Source organism: Gambusia affinis, linkage group LG07, assembly GCF_019740435.1.
Source record: "Gambusia affinis linkage group LG07, SWU_Gaff_1.0, whole genome shotgun sequence".
Classification (NCBI taxonomy): Eukaryota; Metazoa; Chordata; class Actinopteri; order Cyprinodontiformes; family Poeciliidae; genus Gambusia; species Gambusia affinis.
Window position 1 is genome coordinate 22636149 of NC_057874.1, and position 17909 is coordinate 22654057.

At 35.7% G+C, this 17909-nt stretch overlaps 1 protein-coding gene across 4 annotated transcripts in view; it reads left to right on the forward strand.

The window, feature by feature from the left end:
* LOC122833988 (cadherin-22-like) overlaps positions 1–17909 on the forward strand; it is a 162019-nt gene that overhangs the window by 99381 nt on the left and 44729 nt on the right. For all 4 annotated transcript variants that reach the window (XM_044122020.1, XM_044122022.1, XM_044122019.1 and 1 more), the window contains 4 exons: positions 6086–6205; positions 12026–12193; positions 14015–14196; positions 15835–16091. In XM_044122020.1, the coding sequence (XP_043977955.1) occupies positions 6086–6205; positions 12026–12193; positions 14015–14196; positions 15835–16091 (727 nt within the window). The remainder of the gene's footprint in view (positions 1–6085; positions 6206–12025; positions 12194–14014; positions 14197–15834; positions 16092–17909) is intronic.

The following is a 17909-nucleotide window of genomic DNA, read 5'->3' on the forward strand; positions in this document are numbered from 1 at the left end:
AACTTGCATACTAAGACATCCATCAATCAGTTTTTTCTTCTTTTTTATGTGAGCTGACTGATAAAGTACTATAGCACATTTTCTTGGGTATGAAACTATTTAGTCTCTGAGACATCGTTTTTTCTTTTTCTCTCTCCTCCATTGGAGTTGGATAAGAATGTATCTAAGTGAATAGCTGATGGTGTAAAAGAAAGTCCAAAGGATAATCCTGTGATTGATGCGGGTTCCATCATAAATGACTTCAGACCCATTGAGTGGCAGATCTATACATAACATCTGTGCATTGGCCTTAAACTTCAGGTCACACTGACTGACAAGTCAAATTGTCCAAAGAATGGCAAGATAAATTAACAGGTCTCCAGTTTTTGTGATAATTGCTATGAATTACTGAAAATTACAATTGTCTCAAATGTTACTCAATATTTTATATTCTTAAGCTCATTTATCAAACCATGTTAAATAGTTTCTGTGACTGCACACATCATGTCTAATCAAACATTCAAATCATAATTCCATATTTATTGGGGATGTTCAAAGGAACTGTGCTTGGATCCGTATATGCACACAAAATGTATTTGCTCATCATATATTTTGATATATGAATATTTCATGATGAATCAATAAACTGATGCAAGGCTATATACCTGTGATCCCTCATAATTTATAGACCACATTTACAACTGACAGTTATTCCTTTTAAATATAACTCCACACTCAAAAATTGTCTTTGTAAGCACTCAGCGTTTAAGACTCTTGCAAACCCAGATTACAAAATGCAAGACAGACCAAGGAAGTCTTTGGTTTACCTTGGATGCTCTTGATCTACACCACTGTTTAATTACCATAAGAGATGCCCCAAACCCTCTTCATGTAATGCAGAGTTTCCAAAGGGGAGTTTATGTAATAATCACTGTTCTTGCTTCTCTGGCTTTCATTGGTTCCACAGAACGAATGTTACAATATTAAAACTCTTGTCATACTAACAACAGAGGAGGTATTTCCAAACACTGGTACCACAAGAGAAAGGATTCTGGCAATGCAGGGAAGTTACAATCAATATATCCTCCCAGCTATCTTTATGTATATGACTAGCAACATGCACAAATATGCACTCAACCACATTGCCTGACAAAATTGATTTTGGCTGATCTCAGCAGGCAAGGTCATGCTTTTACATCTTTGGGGAAGAGGATAAGCAACAAAGTAGTAATATGGGATTCAGTATGTAAAATTGTCCAACCTTAAAGGAAAAACAGCAGTATAATAGATTTGCAATTGTGATACACAAGACTGAAACATTTTATAGACTGATATAGCACAGAAGCACTGGCAATCTTTTCCAAACAGTATACTGGACTGTTCAACAATACATTTAGTAGTGAGCAACATAAAAGACACATGCACAGTGGATTAAGAAGTTATAAATGGGAAAAGTTATATACTGGCTTTTGTGTCTTTGATTTGTGTTCATGGATAATGTTGTTTTTTTTTTTTTTATTATTATTTAATCCCACACAGAAACACCCAAAATAACAAAATGCAAAAAATTAAAGCTGGTGTGCCACATTGGCTCAGAACACTGTCTTGCAAGACAAACCATGATCTGATCTATTACAAGACATAGGTTCAGAAGCAAACAAAGATTAGATTTACAATATCATTCAGCAGAGATGAAAAATATCCCTAAATCCTTGTTGAGAACTGAAAGAGGATCAATGTAAGCAGGCCACTGGCTGTTATGACATCACAGATTTTTCTTCTCCTTAAACCTCATTCACTCTCACCCATCTTTCTCTGCCTTACTCCCTCTGCCATCCCTCTCCTGGGGCATTTATGTGGATGAGAGAGAAATGAATCAAATTTGAAGTAGTAAAGGAATAACTTTTCATGTGAAAACATCTCAGCTTTTATGGCTTTACTAAATGATCCATAATGCGGGCAGGGAGCACTCAGTCCTGCAGATTAAGGTGGGTCGAGGCAAGAGAGCGGCTCACTGTTGCAGTAGTTAGACCCCTCCATTGAAGCCTGTACCAGTATCGCACCAGCTGAGATAGGCACAAATCTCTTTTACGAGGCTGCCTCTTAAATAGCTGTCAGTCTAGTGTCTCACACGTGGCTCACTCCTCCTGCTCCCTTTGCAGTAATTGAACCATCTCTCCCAGAGTGCTGAAATGGTGTGGGAAGCCATTCCGACAGCCTGTGTTGATACCATTAAACCAAACTCATGCATAAATCTGACTATATAGCCATTGTCACTAATCCCCCAATGAATCCTCCACTCTCCAGAAGCAACCCTCCTCCTTGTGTATTGTCACCTCATATGATTAGCTTTTTTTACTTGAATATTATTTGCACTACTCATAAAATATAATATTAATATATATCTGAAAAATATCCATCCCACATTCATGCACACATTTGTTGCTTCCCTGCTGGAAATTCTAAGAAAGACAAGTCATAACTTTGTTGAAATAATTTTGAATTCAAGGACACAAGATAGATTAAAAAGGTTTCAAAACTGCAAAAAACAATAATTATGCAAACTGTTAGCTCCCTTACTGTGTTTAAATTTATGTTAATCCCACCCACCCTTGGGAAGTGTGAGCACTTTACAGAAATAAATGATACAATTATAGAAATATTAACAAAGAATGTGGATAGAGATTGAGATTAGTGATGAATTTCTCCCCCAATTACTTACCCACTATGCTAGGGCATTTAATGAATAACAAAGCTGTACCGTCATTAATGCTGCACAGCAAAGGGCCATTTCAACCCTGTTTAGTCTTTCCTGCTGAGGCAAGTAATGGTGTGATACATTTCTAAACCACTTTGGTTTAGTAAATGGTCCTTACCTGTTGCATATTTTGTTGTCTGTAACTCGACAGAGTTTTAATAATTTCTGATTATAAAAAGGGTCCCAAAGTTTAGCTATTCCTGTGTTGCAGATATTAGTTCTGTGATATGGGAGGGTTCCCTTGAGTCTTTCCTGTAGACCCTACTGTGCGCTCTGTGTGTTTTCCTCCTACTATCCAACTTTGACTAGCTTACATGTTAGGACAACTATTTTATTTCTTTTTTCAAATTGAATATTGTGTGTAATGGAGCATGGCGGTCTGTGAGTGTGTTGGCCTTGAGAAAGACTAGTGATATGTTCACAAATAATGAAAATATGTTCAGGCTGCACATTGAAGTTTCACTTCACAGTAACACTCGACTGAATGCATATGTTTTTTTAAGTGAAAAATAATTTCTCAGAATGTTCAAAAAATGAAGACATGCAATGTTTCACTTAGAAATGCCTTAAGTTTAGGTTAACACACATTTTACTGACCAAGCTTATTGTGATTGGACATGTATTGAGTGAGGCATATATACAATCTGTTGTTCTCCTCCAAAATCACTTTGGGAAAGTCAGTGAACACCAGTATTGTTCCCAAAATCTTTTTTTTTTTTTTTTTTTTTTTCTTTTTCTTTTTTGTAGCCAACTAAGGGGACCAATTTGTTTAGAAAAACATACAATGATACAATGATTTAGTAATAATTTTTGAAAGAAATCATACAAGTGGTATTTGGCCTGTCTCAACATTGGTGTTGAAAATCATAAATGGATTGCATGTATGTTTTCCTTCCATGTTCACATGTTCACTAATCAAAGACCTTAATATAAAAATTCATCCATCATCACATTTCCAATGATGTGCAGTCAGTTACTATTTTTACTTTGTTGTACCTGAATCAAAAGAAGAAAAAAAACATTAACCAAAACATGTGTGTATTCATCTCGAAAAATAAATCCCTGTTTTGTTTGTAGGTTTATTTTAATCATTATAGTTTAAATACACATTGCTTTATCTCAGAGAAATAATTTCTATTACTGCTGTGAGAAAAGCCTACATTTAAATAGTGAAACCCACAATAGATATGTTTCCCTTCTGTATGTATAGTCAGCATATGTAAAAAAAATATATATATATATATATATATATATATATATATATATATATATATATATATATATATATATATATATATATATATATTTTTTTTTTTTTTTTTTTTGAATTAGTTTATACAAGTTTATAAACACTTAAAATTCCATTAGTGCTGCCAACAGAATCTCTAAGTAATGACTTTTGCTGCATAAAATTTTCTTGAACGCCAAAAGTAAATAAGAATCCAAGAACCAAACTCATTTCTTTCTCCTGTTAATATAAACACATCAAAGAAACATTTACATTTCTATAGTTCTTTCATACCATCTGACGCTGCTGCCAGCAGTATCCAGAAACAGCTCGATGTCTAACTGAGTCTTACCTGGGAAAATTAAGATAAGCAAGTAATCCCATGAATAAAATGGCTTTGTTAGACCTATAGCAGCATGGGCAGAATAATCAGCAGACTAAAAAAGAGATACATTTATGGCTTTTGCCAGAATTGAAAATACCTTACCTTTTACAGTCTCAGATTTCCATTAAATTATGATACCTCCCTAATCTCTCAACTGGAATGCTACATTATTATTATTATTATTATTATTATTATTATTATTATTATTATTATTATTATTATTATTATTATTATTATTATTATTATTATTATTATTTTATAATTTACGGTTCAAATGCAAATTAAAACCTTTTTCCAGCATATTCATGAGTAATATTTTAAATTAATTCTGCAAGTGAATCTACATTTTATTGAAGATTTCACAATGCATTTGGCAATACAGGCCAAAAGGTTCATGCAAAGCAACATGCAAACTGGCAAGCTCCATTCTACATACAGTTGGGTACAAAAAGGTGGTTCAGATGGCACCTTGGAGTGGTAATCCAAGGCATGTGATTTAATGGCTTACTTGACCTTAATGGTAATCCAGTGCCCCTTCCCCCATTCCCCTTAGGAACTCCATTCAATGACAGGAAACAAACAGTGCTCTGACACTTCCTGCTAATTAGCATCATTAGCATATGGTCATTATGTAGCTGGACAGTAGCATGACAGGGCTCTAAGACGGGCTACAATGGTGACCTTTATTGGACAACACCAGCTGCCAGTAATTACCCATAGAATTGGCCAGATGATTGGAGACAGAGACGGACTCTGTGTCCTTTAAGACCTGTGACATCTCTAAACATTTTCCTTTTTTACTTCTTTTTACCTTGATTTTTCTTTTACAAATATATTTAGAGGCAACAAAAAAAGTGCTCAAATGGGAAACAAATATGCAGTCATTTCTTACCATTCTAATTAGGGACCTAAAGTTTACAAAGCTCTGGGCTGAGATTTAACTAAAATGTGTGACTAAATGGGACGATGTGCCTGCGTATCTGTTGCCAGAGGCTTGTGCATGCACATTGGAGACAAAAATATCGCACTCAGTGTAAAATAATGATGGGGAAAAAATAAAGATAAAAATTATGCCACACACCCTGATGTCATGTACAAAAAATTTTGCTTTTTTTGCCTAAGTGCTGGTAATCAGATGTTGTTTGATCCAGATCTGTGAAGCTTGTGAGAGTCTTTGAAGATGTTGACAGAAAACTCCATGTTTGCTGTCCTCTGTGAAGCCGTCTGTGCAGATGAAAAGAAAAAAAAAATATCTTATTAATGTTGTGTACCACGTGCATTGTGAAAAGGTAATTTGAAACTTCAAAATAATTGTAAGGGAAATTATGTGCTGAATTTATTTACTCCTACCATATTATACGTATGTATTGATATCGAAAGTATGAAATATGTATAAATGCAAATGCTGGTAGGTTTACAGAATTACATGACATTTTACTTATGTTAAGAGATCACCTTTTAGCTCTCAACTTTTGCTTAACCATAAATGTTCCACCAAACATTGACTTAAACCAAACTAAGCCTAAACCATAGCTGTCCAAGTGGAACAGCTCTACTTCACCAGTGTGTTCAAAAGTTCTCAAGCCTCCATTTGTCCTCACAAAGACAAATCTAAAACAAATTTGACTCTCGCCTGCACTGATTTATGATTCCAGGTCTAGTTCCTAGTAGGTTTCCGGCTCTGGAGCCTCCATTGACGTTTTTATTTTTACATTATGCTGTCTGTCTTCTACAGGAACATCTGTCATGAAGGTTACTGCTTCAGACGCTGACGACCCTACATACGGCAGCAGTGCAAGAGTGGTTTACAGTGTACTGGATGGAGAAAAGTTCTTCACTGTTGATAGACATACTGGTAAGAAGAAACTCCAAAAGCTGTTTTTTTATTATTCATCTTTTCTTTTCTGTGCTTAAGTGCTTAAGTATCAGCTTAATTTTCACAAACCAAAATGTTCAAGATCATAGCCTAAACCATAAAATCAGCTGGTTATGCATTGTTGTACAATTCTTGCCAAGAAGGTCCATTCCAGTGACTGGTGTGGCAATACTATGCTGTGTATATTCTGCAAAATGTAAGACCAAACATGTGTCAATTGTTAGATATGCAGTGGAAAATTATTTGCATATTCATCTGTTTTCGCCTTTTGTCTTTAATGTTTTAGGTCACCAAACTAATTTTAAGCTCAAACAATATTATTTATTATTTATTATTTATTGAAAATATCTGTTTTCAAATAAGAAGATGTATTAGAAGAAAAAAGCTACCCCCAAGAAATCCTGACTGTTAAGTCACAAATTAATTGTCGTTATTCAAATTTTTTTGGTTCAGCTTATCTACGCACACCAGGGCCTGCTTTACTGCTAGACTAGTGGGTTCAGAACAGTGCTTGAATTGAACCTGATAGACAATATCAAATTGGCGTAAATGTGATAAACAAAATAATCTTGACTTGAATAAAAGAAAACTTGTTTTAGAACAGGTCAGAAACAAAGTCATTGATATCTATCAGTTCGGAAAGGGTTTCAAAGCCATTTTAAGGCTTTGAGACTCCAACAAACAGTAAGAGCCTTAAAAGCTTCCCAGGAGTCATCAGCCTTCCAAAGTTACATCGAGGGCACTCCAATGACTTATTCAGGAGGTTAGAAAAGAACCACAAACATCTAAAGCAACTATGGCCTCACTTTCCATATTTGAGGTCAGTATTCATGCTTCAAAAATGAGAAAAAAAAAGTAAAAATGGCATATATGGGAGAGTTCTAAGGGTAAACTCACTGACAAAAAAATGACTAATCTCAAATTTGCACAATAAACACATTGACAACTAATCCCAAATTTGCACAATAAACACATTGACAATCCCCAAGAGTTTGTTGAAAAAAAAAAAACAGTCTAAGTGTGTGCCATATTTCAGCTGGCATAAAACTAACACATTATTTTTCTGTCTTCAGTAGCAGATGTTTTGAAAAACCTTCAACTCTGAAAGTTTGTCTCTGTCTCGGTTTTAGGCATCCTCGACTTGAAAGTTGCTGGAGTCCTTTACGCCCCAGTTTTTGACTTTATCTCCTACAAACTTTATCTTCAAATAATGGTCCATTAAATACACCTTGGACGTCCAAAGCTTTTTTTTTTTTTTTTTTTTTTTGTAAATCTAAATTTTATTTTAACTTTAGAAATGAATTATTTAAGCAGATTGTTTGAGATACTATGCTAAACTTGAACTGTATTGATCCCTCAGAGAGAAATTCACTTGTTATTGGAGCATACTCAGAATAATAAAATGCAAGTGAATGACAGACAATGGAATAACAGAAATAAGTGTACAAAAGCATAAAATAAACAGATTCAAAAAGTGAATTTACAAAACTCCAACAAAATACACAAGTATATGACCATTGCACAAACCCCTTATAGCTTGGAGATAAGGACATACGTAAAACCTTAAAAAATGCTTTAAGCTGATCAGTTTAAGTAAACATTAAGATTATATCAAAGTCAACTATTCTATATTGCTGACTACATTTCTGCATTTATTTTCAGTTGATGAAACATTTCATCATGTCTATATATGGAAGATTTCCCATTTCCCTTGAGACCTGGAACTTATAGATCATTATAACATGGCCTATACAAACTTGCAGTTGAAACTTTGCATGGTGCTGCTTTAGAATACCCTCCCCAGGGGGAAGCTCTGAAGTCTTAATGATTCCTTTTTTGGTGTCCACTACTTTTATTTGGTCCACCTGGGTGCCTGGATGATAAATGACTCTATCTTGGTGGGATAAGCTGGAAGACTGGATGGTTTGTTCCACTTCCCTGTTCACAACTACCATTCCACTTCGTCACATCATTTACACAGACATGACTAAAAAGTTGCTTGCTATTAAGAGACAGGATAATGGGCAAAATGAAGGTCAATATTCATACAAGGAAAGTATTGCTGAATGAATCCTCCATTTTTTTCAACACACTGAAAGACAAGAAATCGCATAAAATGGAAAAAAGATGCTCAGATTGTATTTGATTTTTTTTAGAGGTAAATGAGTTATCTCAGTTTTGTCTACGCCACATTTGTCTGCTGCAACATCAAAGCAAAATGGCACTGCCTATGAAAATGTGACTGCAGCAATACACTATGTATGGATCATCAGTTTCTATGCACAGAGGCCAAAGTAATGGTATTGTGACAGCCATAAAAAGGAAGCTGACATCTCAGTCTTAAAACTGCCTCTTTTCAATTTTTATATCGGCTGTAAAAGCCCAAACTGCAGAACAGCTGTAAGAACATGGAATTAGACTCTCGGTTTCCCTGATGAAAACAGACAAATGGAAAAAAAAAAAAAAAAAAAAAAAACATGATTTGTTTCTTCTAAGTTATACTACTGCATGTACTTTATCTTAAGTAGTAGTAGGAACATGACCCAACACTAAAGGTGGCTGGCATCAGCTAGTTGCATGGCAAAATGGATTCCCTCCCTCCCCAACAATAAAAAAAAAAATAAAATGTTCTGGCTTTGACTCCTATCTAAGACTCAGTTCACCCTCATTTTTTGCATGTAAATCTGTGCTGTCCTGTCAGTGGTGAAGGGTTGGAGTACAACAAGGAGATCGTGTTAGTTGACTACAGGACAGACACACATAGATGTCATCAACTGTACACACAAACTCACACTAAAGGTCATTTTAAAATCTTAAATTAACATGCACAGTTTTGGACTGTAGGAGGAAAAGTATCCTGAGAAAACCCACGCATGCACAAGGAAAACATTCAAACTCCTCATAGAAATCCTCCAGCAGAGACCCAAACTTTTAAGGAACCAGTTCTAACATCACACCACTGCACAGGCTGGTCTTAAATGCTTCTTCAGTATTAAGAAAGTACACTATATTCCTTACATGCTTTCTGGATATTAACTTCTTAGGCATAAGTGTTCTCTTACCACCAAGGAAGAGTTGTAATGCTGTTCAGGATGGAATTGCCATGCTTTATTCTATCCATATATATTATTCATTTTATTACAACTAAGCCATAAAATGGTTTATGGGCAGAGTGCCAAATGTGACAAGCCCTCTCCCATTCAGCTCATCTGAAGAATAACTGAGCTGCTTCAGCACTTGTGACTGACCATGACAAAACCAGGAATACGTTATTTACACATTATGAAAGGGAAATTCTAAGTTTTCTAAAGATGTCAAACATAAAGAACTAAATAAACTGAAGAAGATATTGCCATTTGAATGTTGGCATGAAAAGTTTGTTCCTATTACCTGATGAGATACCCAGGGATGTTAAGTAATGCTTTTCATTCACACTACTTTGGGTGTGTAGACACCTTTTATTTTGACTGGCGCATATGGTTTGGCTTATATGGTTATGGCTTGTAAGTTTTAAGCTTTTCTCCCTCGTTTCAATAAGACTATGAGCTTCTGTCATGTGAGCCTTTGTCATGAGGTCATTTGTGAAACCTGAAATTCAGTGTAATTAAATCAAGCTAAATCTGAATTACAGTTCCATGCCAAGTCCACAGGTGGTATAAATATATTGCATTTGGCCCAAATGTAGCAGAGATACATAACTCTTATTTCATTTTTTGTCCAAATTGACCCTGATCTGAACCGGATCACAGTCAAAAGACGTTTTTTTTTTCCAGTTGTCAAGGAGGGTCATGACCCCAGCATAGTGCAGAACTGGTGCATGTGCAGTAATCTCCTCTGAGTGTGATGTGGATCTGGTGACTGGTACAGGGATTTGGTCTACATCTGAATGCTGTCTGAGACAAAACCCGCCTGATCACCGTCATAGCATACTCAACCCAGCCGCAGTGACACAGTGCAGGGCTGCGTAGACCCTGATCTGTGTGCCGGTAGTGTCATGCAGAATTTCATACTTCATGTGACAAGTTAAATGTAGAGTGTAGTGGAACAGACTTAACCAAGCGATGGACAACAAAGCCTTTCAAATCCATCACATAAGTTTTAAGTACATTTCACAAACAAATATTTAGTGCTATGTATAATAATTGTGTTTAGAAAACAGAAAACAGGGCGTGCTGTGGTGGCGTAGGGGATGGCGTGACCCACATTTGGGTCCTCGACGAAGCCATTGCGGGTTCCATTCTCTGACCTGGCGACATTTGCCGCATGTCTTCCCCCTTTCATTCTCCCTTTCCTTTCAGCCTACTATCATATAAGGGACAATAGAGCCCACAAAAGACCCCCTGGAGGGGAGAAAAAAACCCCAAAAAACAGAAAACATTCTGAAAGTCAGTCCATGAAAAACTGAAAAGTTTTCTTGTAGACTTAAAGTGCTTCCGGTCATCTAAGTGGTCCTATTATCTACTACTCTCTTTCTATTACTAAAGAATCCTTTGTACATAAACTCTGGCCAAAGTTTGCAGCTGCACAACAGTATACCAACTGGAAAATTCTCTTTTCTTCTCTCTTAGCTTCCAATGTTGTATTTGATTGTTATCTCTTCCATTCAAATCAGCAGCTTATTAGCCAAGATCAATAGCAAAAGCGTGTGACCAGCCAATCAAAGATGGCATATGGGTTTCCCCAACCCTGCAAAACAGTAAAAAAAGTTAACATTTGAAAGACCCCTGAAACTAGAATGGTTTCTTCATGACTTTTTATTTTCCAATAATCAAAACTGATGATTTTCCGAATTTCTGCTCTGGGAACTTGTTCTTGATTTTTCTGTTGTATATCACATTTCTGTAGACAAAAGATTAATGTCAATATTTTTGACATTTAGCATAATATTTAGCATAATAAAATAAATTGCCTGAGAATTAGATGCTTTTTTCTGTATGAAGCAGGTCTCATGTGCTTCATAACTTTGACAGAGACACTGCATTGTTACGCATTGACAAGGAGCAGATGAGCAGAAGCAGCTTTTGCAGTTGGTGGCTCAGGATTATTCTGTTTTTAAAAATAATAATAAAAAAACATTCAGTAAAATAAATTTAGCAGGTTCCACATGAATATATTCTTCAGCAGGTCTTTGCATCGACTGAGTGCAAAAGCACAAAACCATTTTCACACTTCACTTAAGATCACACAGCCACAAGAAAACTCCCTGCCCTCAGGTTCAAACCAACAACAGACCTACATTACATGTCCTGCATTTCCAAACTTTATATTTATAAGCCAATTTATGAACAGTACACTACAAAAAAACAGGACATTTCCTCACTTTCTAAAAATATCCCGGGACGCCCGGGACAGGACGTGAAATATGGACATGTCCCGGGAAATACAGACGTTTGGTCACCCTAACTTTGTATCTGTAATCAGAGGCTTACAAACACTATAAAACAGAATCACAAATATGATTTTTGCTAGACAGGCACATGCTTTTCAACAAACGTACAAACCTCAATTACAAATCCAATTTGATTCTACAGATACAGAAACCTTTATTTTCTTGGGAACTTCATTTCATGCCCTTAGGAACTTAGTTTGAAGTGTTAAATACTTTTGGGCCTGATGTTTACATCTTTTAATACACAACTGAGTACAAATGGATACTTAAACTGACAAAAAAAACAAAATAAACAACACTATAACATGTTACTGCTCAGGCTAACAACTAATGGAACCTTTTCTGGCCTCATTGACTAACTATTCAACTTATCCCTCTGGCTTATGCTTTCAATCTCTCTCAATCATTAGGAATAATCATGACAGCAGTGGCAGATTTGGACCGCGAGACACAGGATCGTTATGAGTTGGTCGTCAAGGCAACAGACATGGCAGGACAAATGGGTGGTCTCTCTGGCTCCACCACGGTGACCATAGTGATCACAGACGTTAATGACAACCCACCACGCTTTCCACAGAGTAAGTGTTTCCCGCACATTCTCTTACTTTAGACTTTAAAAGAGATGGTCATGTAGGAGGAGAAAAGAAAGCAGTTGGAAATAGCTGACTGACTTTTCTCTGGAAAGAGAAATGAGAGCATGATAAAAAGACAAATAATGTGCAAACCTGCAGGCCATTGACACCAATAGGTAGTTTCATGAGGGGCCTGAGAAAATTGCTTAAATTAAATTTATGGGCCTTTTCAGCTCCACAAAAAGGTGTCATATTAACAGTGGAGAACTGATCGGCCCCACTGCTTGTTTATCTATATATTTTTAAAAACATGTCATGTACAAGACCTTGCAAAATACCCCTTGAACTATTTCCTATTTTGTGAAACCTCTCCCAAATTTTGTTGGTATTTGGTTGTGAGTGTTCAGGATGAAGAGCACTGTTAGTTTTTCTCAACACAGATTTTCTCCTCTTGGCCAAAAGTTTAATTTCAGTCTCATCTGACCAGACTGTGTTCCTTCACGTTTGCTGTGTCTACTACATGGCTTTTGGCAAACACCCCTAGTACTCCTACTCTTTTTTTTATTTTTACAGCTAAGTTATTTTTCACAGTTAAGTCCAAAATTATTCATAATTCTGGCAGAGATATGGATTTTTTTTTCTTGTTGGACAAGAAAGAACAAAGATAATCAAACACAGCATTAAAGTATTTACATTTATCATTTGTATATTTTTCAAAAAACAACAGTGAATAATTTAGGGCTTACTTGTATGAAGAGAAAATGTTGTCATTCCATATTTCTAATAAAAAATCTTTGAGTTTATTGGTAAATTATATTTTTATACTATTCATTATAAAAATACTATTTCATGCACATCATTATATGACATGATGTGTATAAAAACAGCACATCATATTTTTATAGACATGTACATTTGTAGAAGCAATGCAGTTTTCAAAAATCTGCATGTGCATATTCCTTAAAGGAAAGAAAATGCATTTACCAAAACATTGTACTTTTCTTTCTGGATATTATTTAATTTATTTTGCATCCAATTTTTTTAGATAAACTAGCACTTTAACCCCAGAAATAGTATTACACTTGATTAAGCCAGTGTGCAAGCAGCCTATTTGACATTGAGTGATATGTATTCACACACCTTTTCATATTTGTGTATGAATCACTTTTTCATCTCAGTAATTCATATTTACTCAGTCAGTAATAAGCCCTCCAGACTTATAGTGTTTCCACTGCTGGATGTTGGGAAACAGAATCTGGAATACAGTTCTATAAATCAGTTATGCAAAAGGATGACACATGATGTATGTAAGATCTCAGATGTCTTCTGTTCCTGTAACAATCATATTTCATCTTCCGGATTTTTATCTAGTTCATAATGATCAGTGCAAGAAATTATACACGTGTATTGCACACTCTTGACATTTTAGCAGAATTATTGGGTTTAGTCTGGCAAAATATATAAGCACATTCTGAAGCAATTATTTTATAATACCAAATGGAAAATATATAGGACTGGTAAAAAAAAAATGCCTTAGCTAATTAAAGCTTTAAGGTGGATGGCATTAACCAAAGTGTGTATGTCTTAACATGTCATTGGTATGATCCTATTTTTCTTATTTATTAAAGCTATTTACTCCGTCCACCAACTACTCTAATAGCTTGACCATGGCTGTCAAACTCTTCTAATTCTGGTGCTTCCCTCTTCATTTCCACGTAACATTTCCACCTTTATTCTCCTTTGTGGTGTTTTATATAATGCCATCAACACGAGCCGTGTTTGAGACGTTTATGCTTTCTCCCTCTGGCCACCTCCTCCATCTACTAGAGATGTACCAGTTTTCGGTGTCAGAAGGGGCAGCTGTGGGGACACCGGTTGGACGCGTCATTGCTACTGATGCAGACATGGGGGAGAACACAGATATGAGCTATCTGATCATTGACGAAGGAGATCTCTTCAAGGTCACTACAGATGTTGAAACACAGGAAGCTGTTGTCTCCATCAAAAAGGTACATCTGAGTTAAAGCAGTTCTGCTGCAGTGTTTCTGTTTACAACTGGTTTTATTTTAAATGAAATGAACATGATGTAGGTATTTTTCATGTGTGCTAGTAAAATTAATGAGAAAATTTCTATTAGTTGTAATATGTCTTATTTATAGACTACATTACATAGGAACATGATTTTATTCACATTCTAGTGATATTTATGTCTATTGTAGTTTCTGCTTACAATACAATATAGGATGATTTTTTGTAATGTCTTATTATTCATTATTTGCAAGAATGGTTTTGCACTGGGAGAAGACAAAGTAAGATTTGCAGTCAACCACCATGTTGCTTTTAAATCCCTTGTTTATACTAATGTTATTAATAATATACGCAAAGTACACATTATTTTCAGATGAATAAAAGAAAAGCAACTTACTGATATTATTGAATTAGTAGGAAAGTGATTACAGTATCTCTAGAAAGAATAATGGGAAACTGCATGTTTCAGTGAATCATGAAAAAAAATGCAGACTTTGTTCAATACATTATGGAGCAGTAGCAGTTATAAAGGGTATAATACGCTTACTTCAGGTTTTTTTTGCTATTATGCCATTAACTTTGAACTAGATTAGATATTTTGCCGTGAGCATTACCTAAAGGCAAAAAATGAGTGCAAGCAATGGTCAAATACCTTAACGGAGGTAAAACAGTCTTTTTTTTCCCCCCATATTACTTGCATAGTGCCACCAACAGTGTTTGAATCTATGCTAATTCCTGTTTAAAATTACAGTGCTGCCACATTGAATGCCATCCCTGGTGAAGATGTGTAAAGGCCTTCAAATAGATTATCATGTATGCAATAGCAAAAGTTTTCACATACTTTTTAAATTTAACATTTAAGAAATTGTAAAGATTTTTTTTTTTTTTAAACTTGGATAATTGTTCTGTCATGTGGGAAGACGTTTTGTAAAACATTGGTAACATGGGTCCAGGTAATGTTGGCGATTTTATGAAACATACCTGTGATGTCTTTGAAGAAGGCGTGTGCTCCCAATCAGCATATTGCATTTAATTTTAGAACAACATGGTTTAATTCACTTTTATTTTTCTGCATCAGGATCAGGTGTATCAACTTCATCACATTCATTTTCTTCCTCTGCATACATGGGTACTCTCAGAGTACTCCAGCTTCCTCTCAAAGTCCAAAAACATGATTGTTAGGTCAACAGATCTCTTTTGGCGTAGGAGTGTGGGCGTGTGCTTGTGTGTGCATGGTTGTTTTGTTCCTGGTTATCTTTGTTGACCTGTTCAGGATTTACTCTGCCTCTTACCCAGTGACTGCTGAAGATAGACTCCCCCCCAGTACCCTCTCATCCGGTACCATTCAAGAATAAGCAGGATTAGAAAATGGATAGACTGGATTAACTTCATTACCTTTTTATTAATATTAAAAGATCAACTGAAAGTCTGGGAATTAGATGGTCCAATGATTCTTTCAGCATTGTACCAATTTAAAACATATGGGCAAACTATCAAAGAAATGGTCCAATAGATGCAGTATCAATACCTGACTTTCTTAATTTAACAGGTCACAGACTTAAGTCCTATAGAAGATTTTTGATGTGCTAAGTGCTGTGTTTTGTTTTGTTTTTTGTCAGCCGCTGGACTTCGAGAGCAAGAGGATCCACAGTGTTATTGTGGAGGCAGTAAATAAACACGTTGATTCTCGCTTTGTTGACTTGGGCTCTTTCCGAGATCAGACAATCGTTAAAGTCACTGTGTTGGATATTGATGAGCCACCCATCTTTCTGCCAGCGGAAGGTGCTGTCATGGAAGTCCAGGAGGATGCTAAAGTTGGATCTCTAGTTGGCGTTGTCACAGCCAGGGATCCAGATGTGATGAACAAACCTGTGAGGTATGAAACAGATAATTCCCCCGATGCTTGATGAATTCTCCCTACATTTAATACATAAATGACTGAGTAATATACAGAAGTTTTTTAGACTTTTTTCACAGTTCACTTGTGTTTTATTGACTTAGTTCTGTACACTGGAGATTCCCTCTAATAAATCAAAGTACAAATTTTTCATGCACATATCTAAGCACATATTCATTCTTTGTGGCTGAGTTTGGTTATTTTTGTATTTCTTGTTTCTACAATTTAATTTCAAATGCTTGCGCTTGAGCATCAGAGACAGTTAAATCTGGTCATCCATTCTGTCCCAGAGACACACCTCAGGGAGGGAGAGGTGTCACGTTAAAGGGTTGAATAGAATTTTGTTAGTGGCGTGTGTTCTAGTTGCAAGTTGTAAAACTGATGGGAATTGCTGTTTGTTGTGGCTTTATCAATAATTATTGATACAGGCTGATTATAATGTATTTCTCCCAAATTTATTTTTTTCAAATACTAATGAAACAGGTTTGGAAATTTGAGTTATATAGTTCAGTGTGCTTAACTGGTTTACAGGGATGGTATTATGTAAAATTTACTTTTTGAGGTTCACATCGAGTCATATTGTTTTTGTTGTTCCTATTTCATGCATGTTTGATAAATCTTTTAATCTCCTGAAAACGAGTGGTGTAACCGAGCGCAGCCATTTTGACGAAACTCCTCCCTAGAGCTGCAGTTCCCAAGCAGAGCTTCTGCATTACACAGCAGGCCTCCCCCATGACTCTTCTACTCAGATCCTTCAGACTAGCGATAGCAGAAATTAGCAAACACCAGTTGGAACTTTGCCTTTGCAGAGCTCATGATAGGAACTACGACTCAGTGAAACATTGGTTAAAATGTTGTCAAATGCTTGACAGAGGAATGTTGTGATGACACCCTGAAGGCTGAGAGTCTGAAAGAGCAGGAGCTTCTCAAAGAGAGAGAGAAACCCACTTTCAAGGTGTTACATTGTGTTATGTTACGTTTGATATATACAGCATTTTTCACAACAGTTAACGATAATAGCAAGTTACTGATTAGTTACTTGATTATGTCATAAAATGACATTATTTGCCTGGAATACACATAATTCTGCTTCTTTAATATCTTAAGTGTCAGCAAATAGTTTATACCTACTACTTGCTGCAGTCATACTGTGTAGCAAACCTGAGGCTGCTGGAAAACCACTTACCCAGAATTCTAACTTAAGGGGTGTTCTTGTTGTATTTTCGACTCTGACCTTTCTTTTTGAAACCCCAACACCCAATTTCACATACTACATTTTCTAAACAGCCTTCTAAAATAATTTATTTTTCAGACCTATGTTGTTATAGAAATAAAAAATCAGCCGTCCTTACCTGGCACACATAAATAGGACCGAAGGTTTCTGCCTATTAAAAATTTTATAGGTTCCATTGAAAGAAATTTAATGTACTGGATGAAATTATTATGAATACAAATATGCTTGATTTCTGAAAAAAAATAAAAAAAATAAATAAAACCTCGTTTTTAATTTTTCATTATAATAAAGTGAAAACACAGGCAACGTTTTTATCTATTGAAAAGTACACCAGGTCTTTGGTTTCTGTCTTTGATCTGTTATTGCAATGTGAAGAGAGGTTGTAAATAAAGCTATAACAGTCTTATTAATACAACATAAACCAACACACAGGTCCCTAAGCATCACCTTGATTAAAAATGCATGACATCCAATGTTCCATGTATTATAGAGCACCACACGATGGTACTGTTAAAATAGCTCTAGCTGAAGGTATTTGGATAATATGAGTACACCTGTGAGCT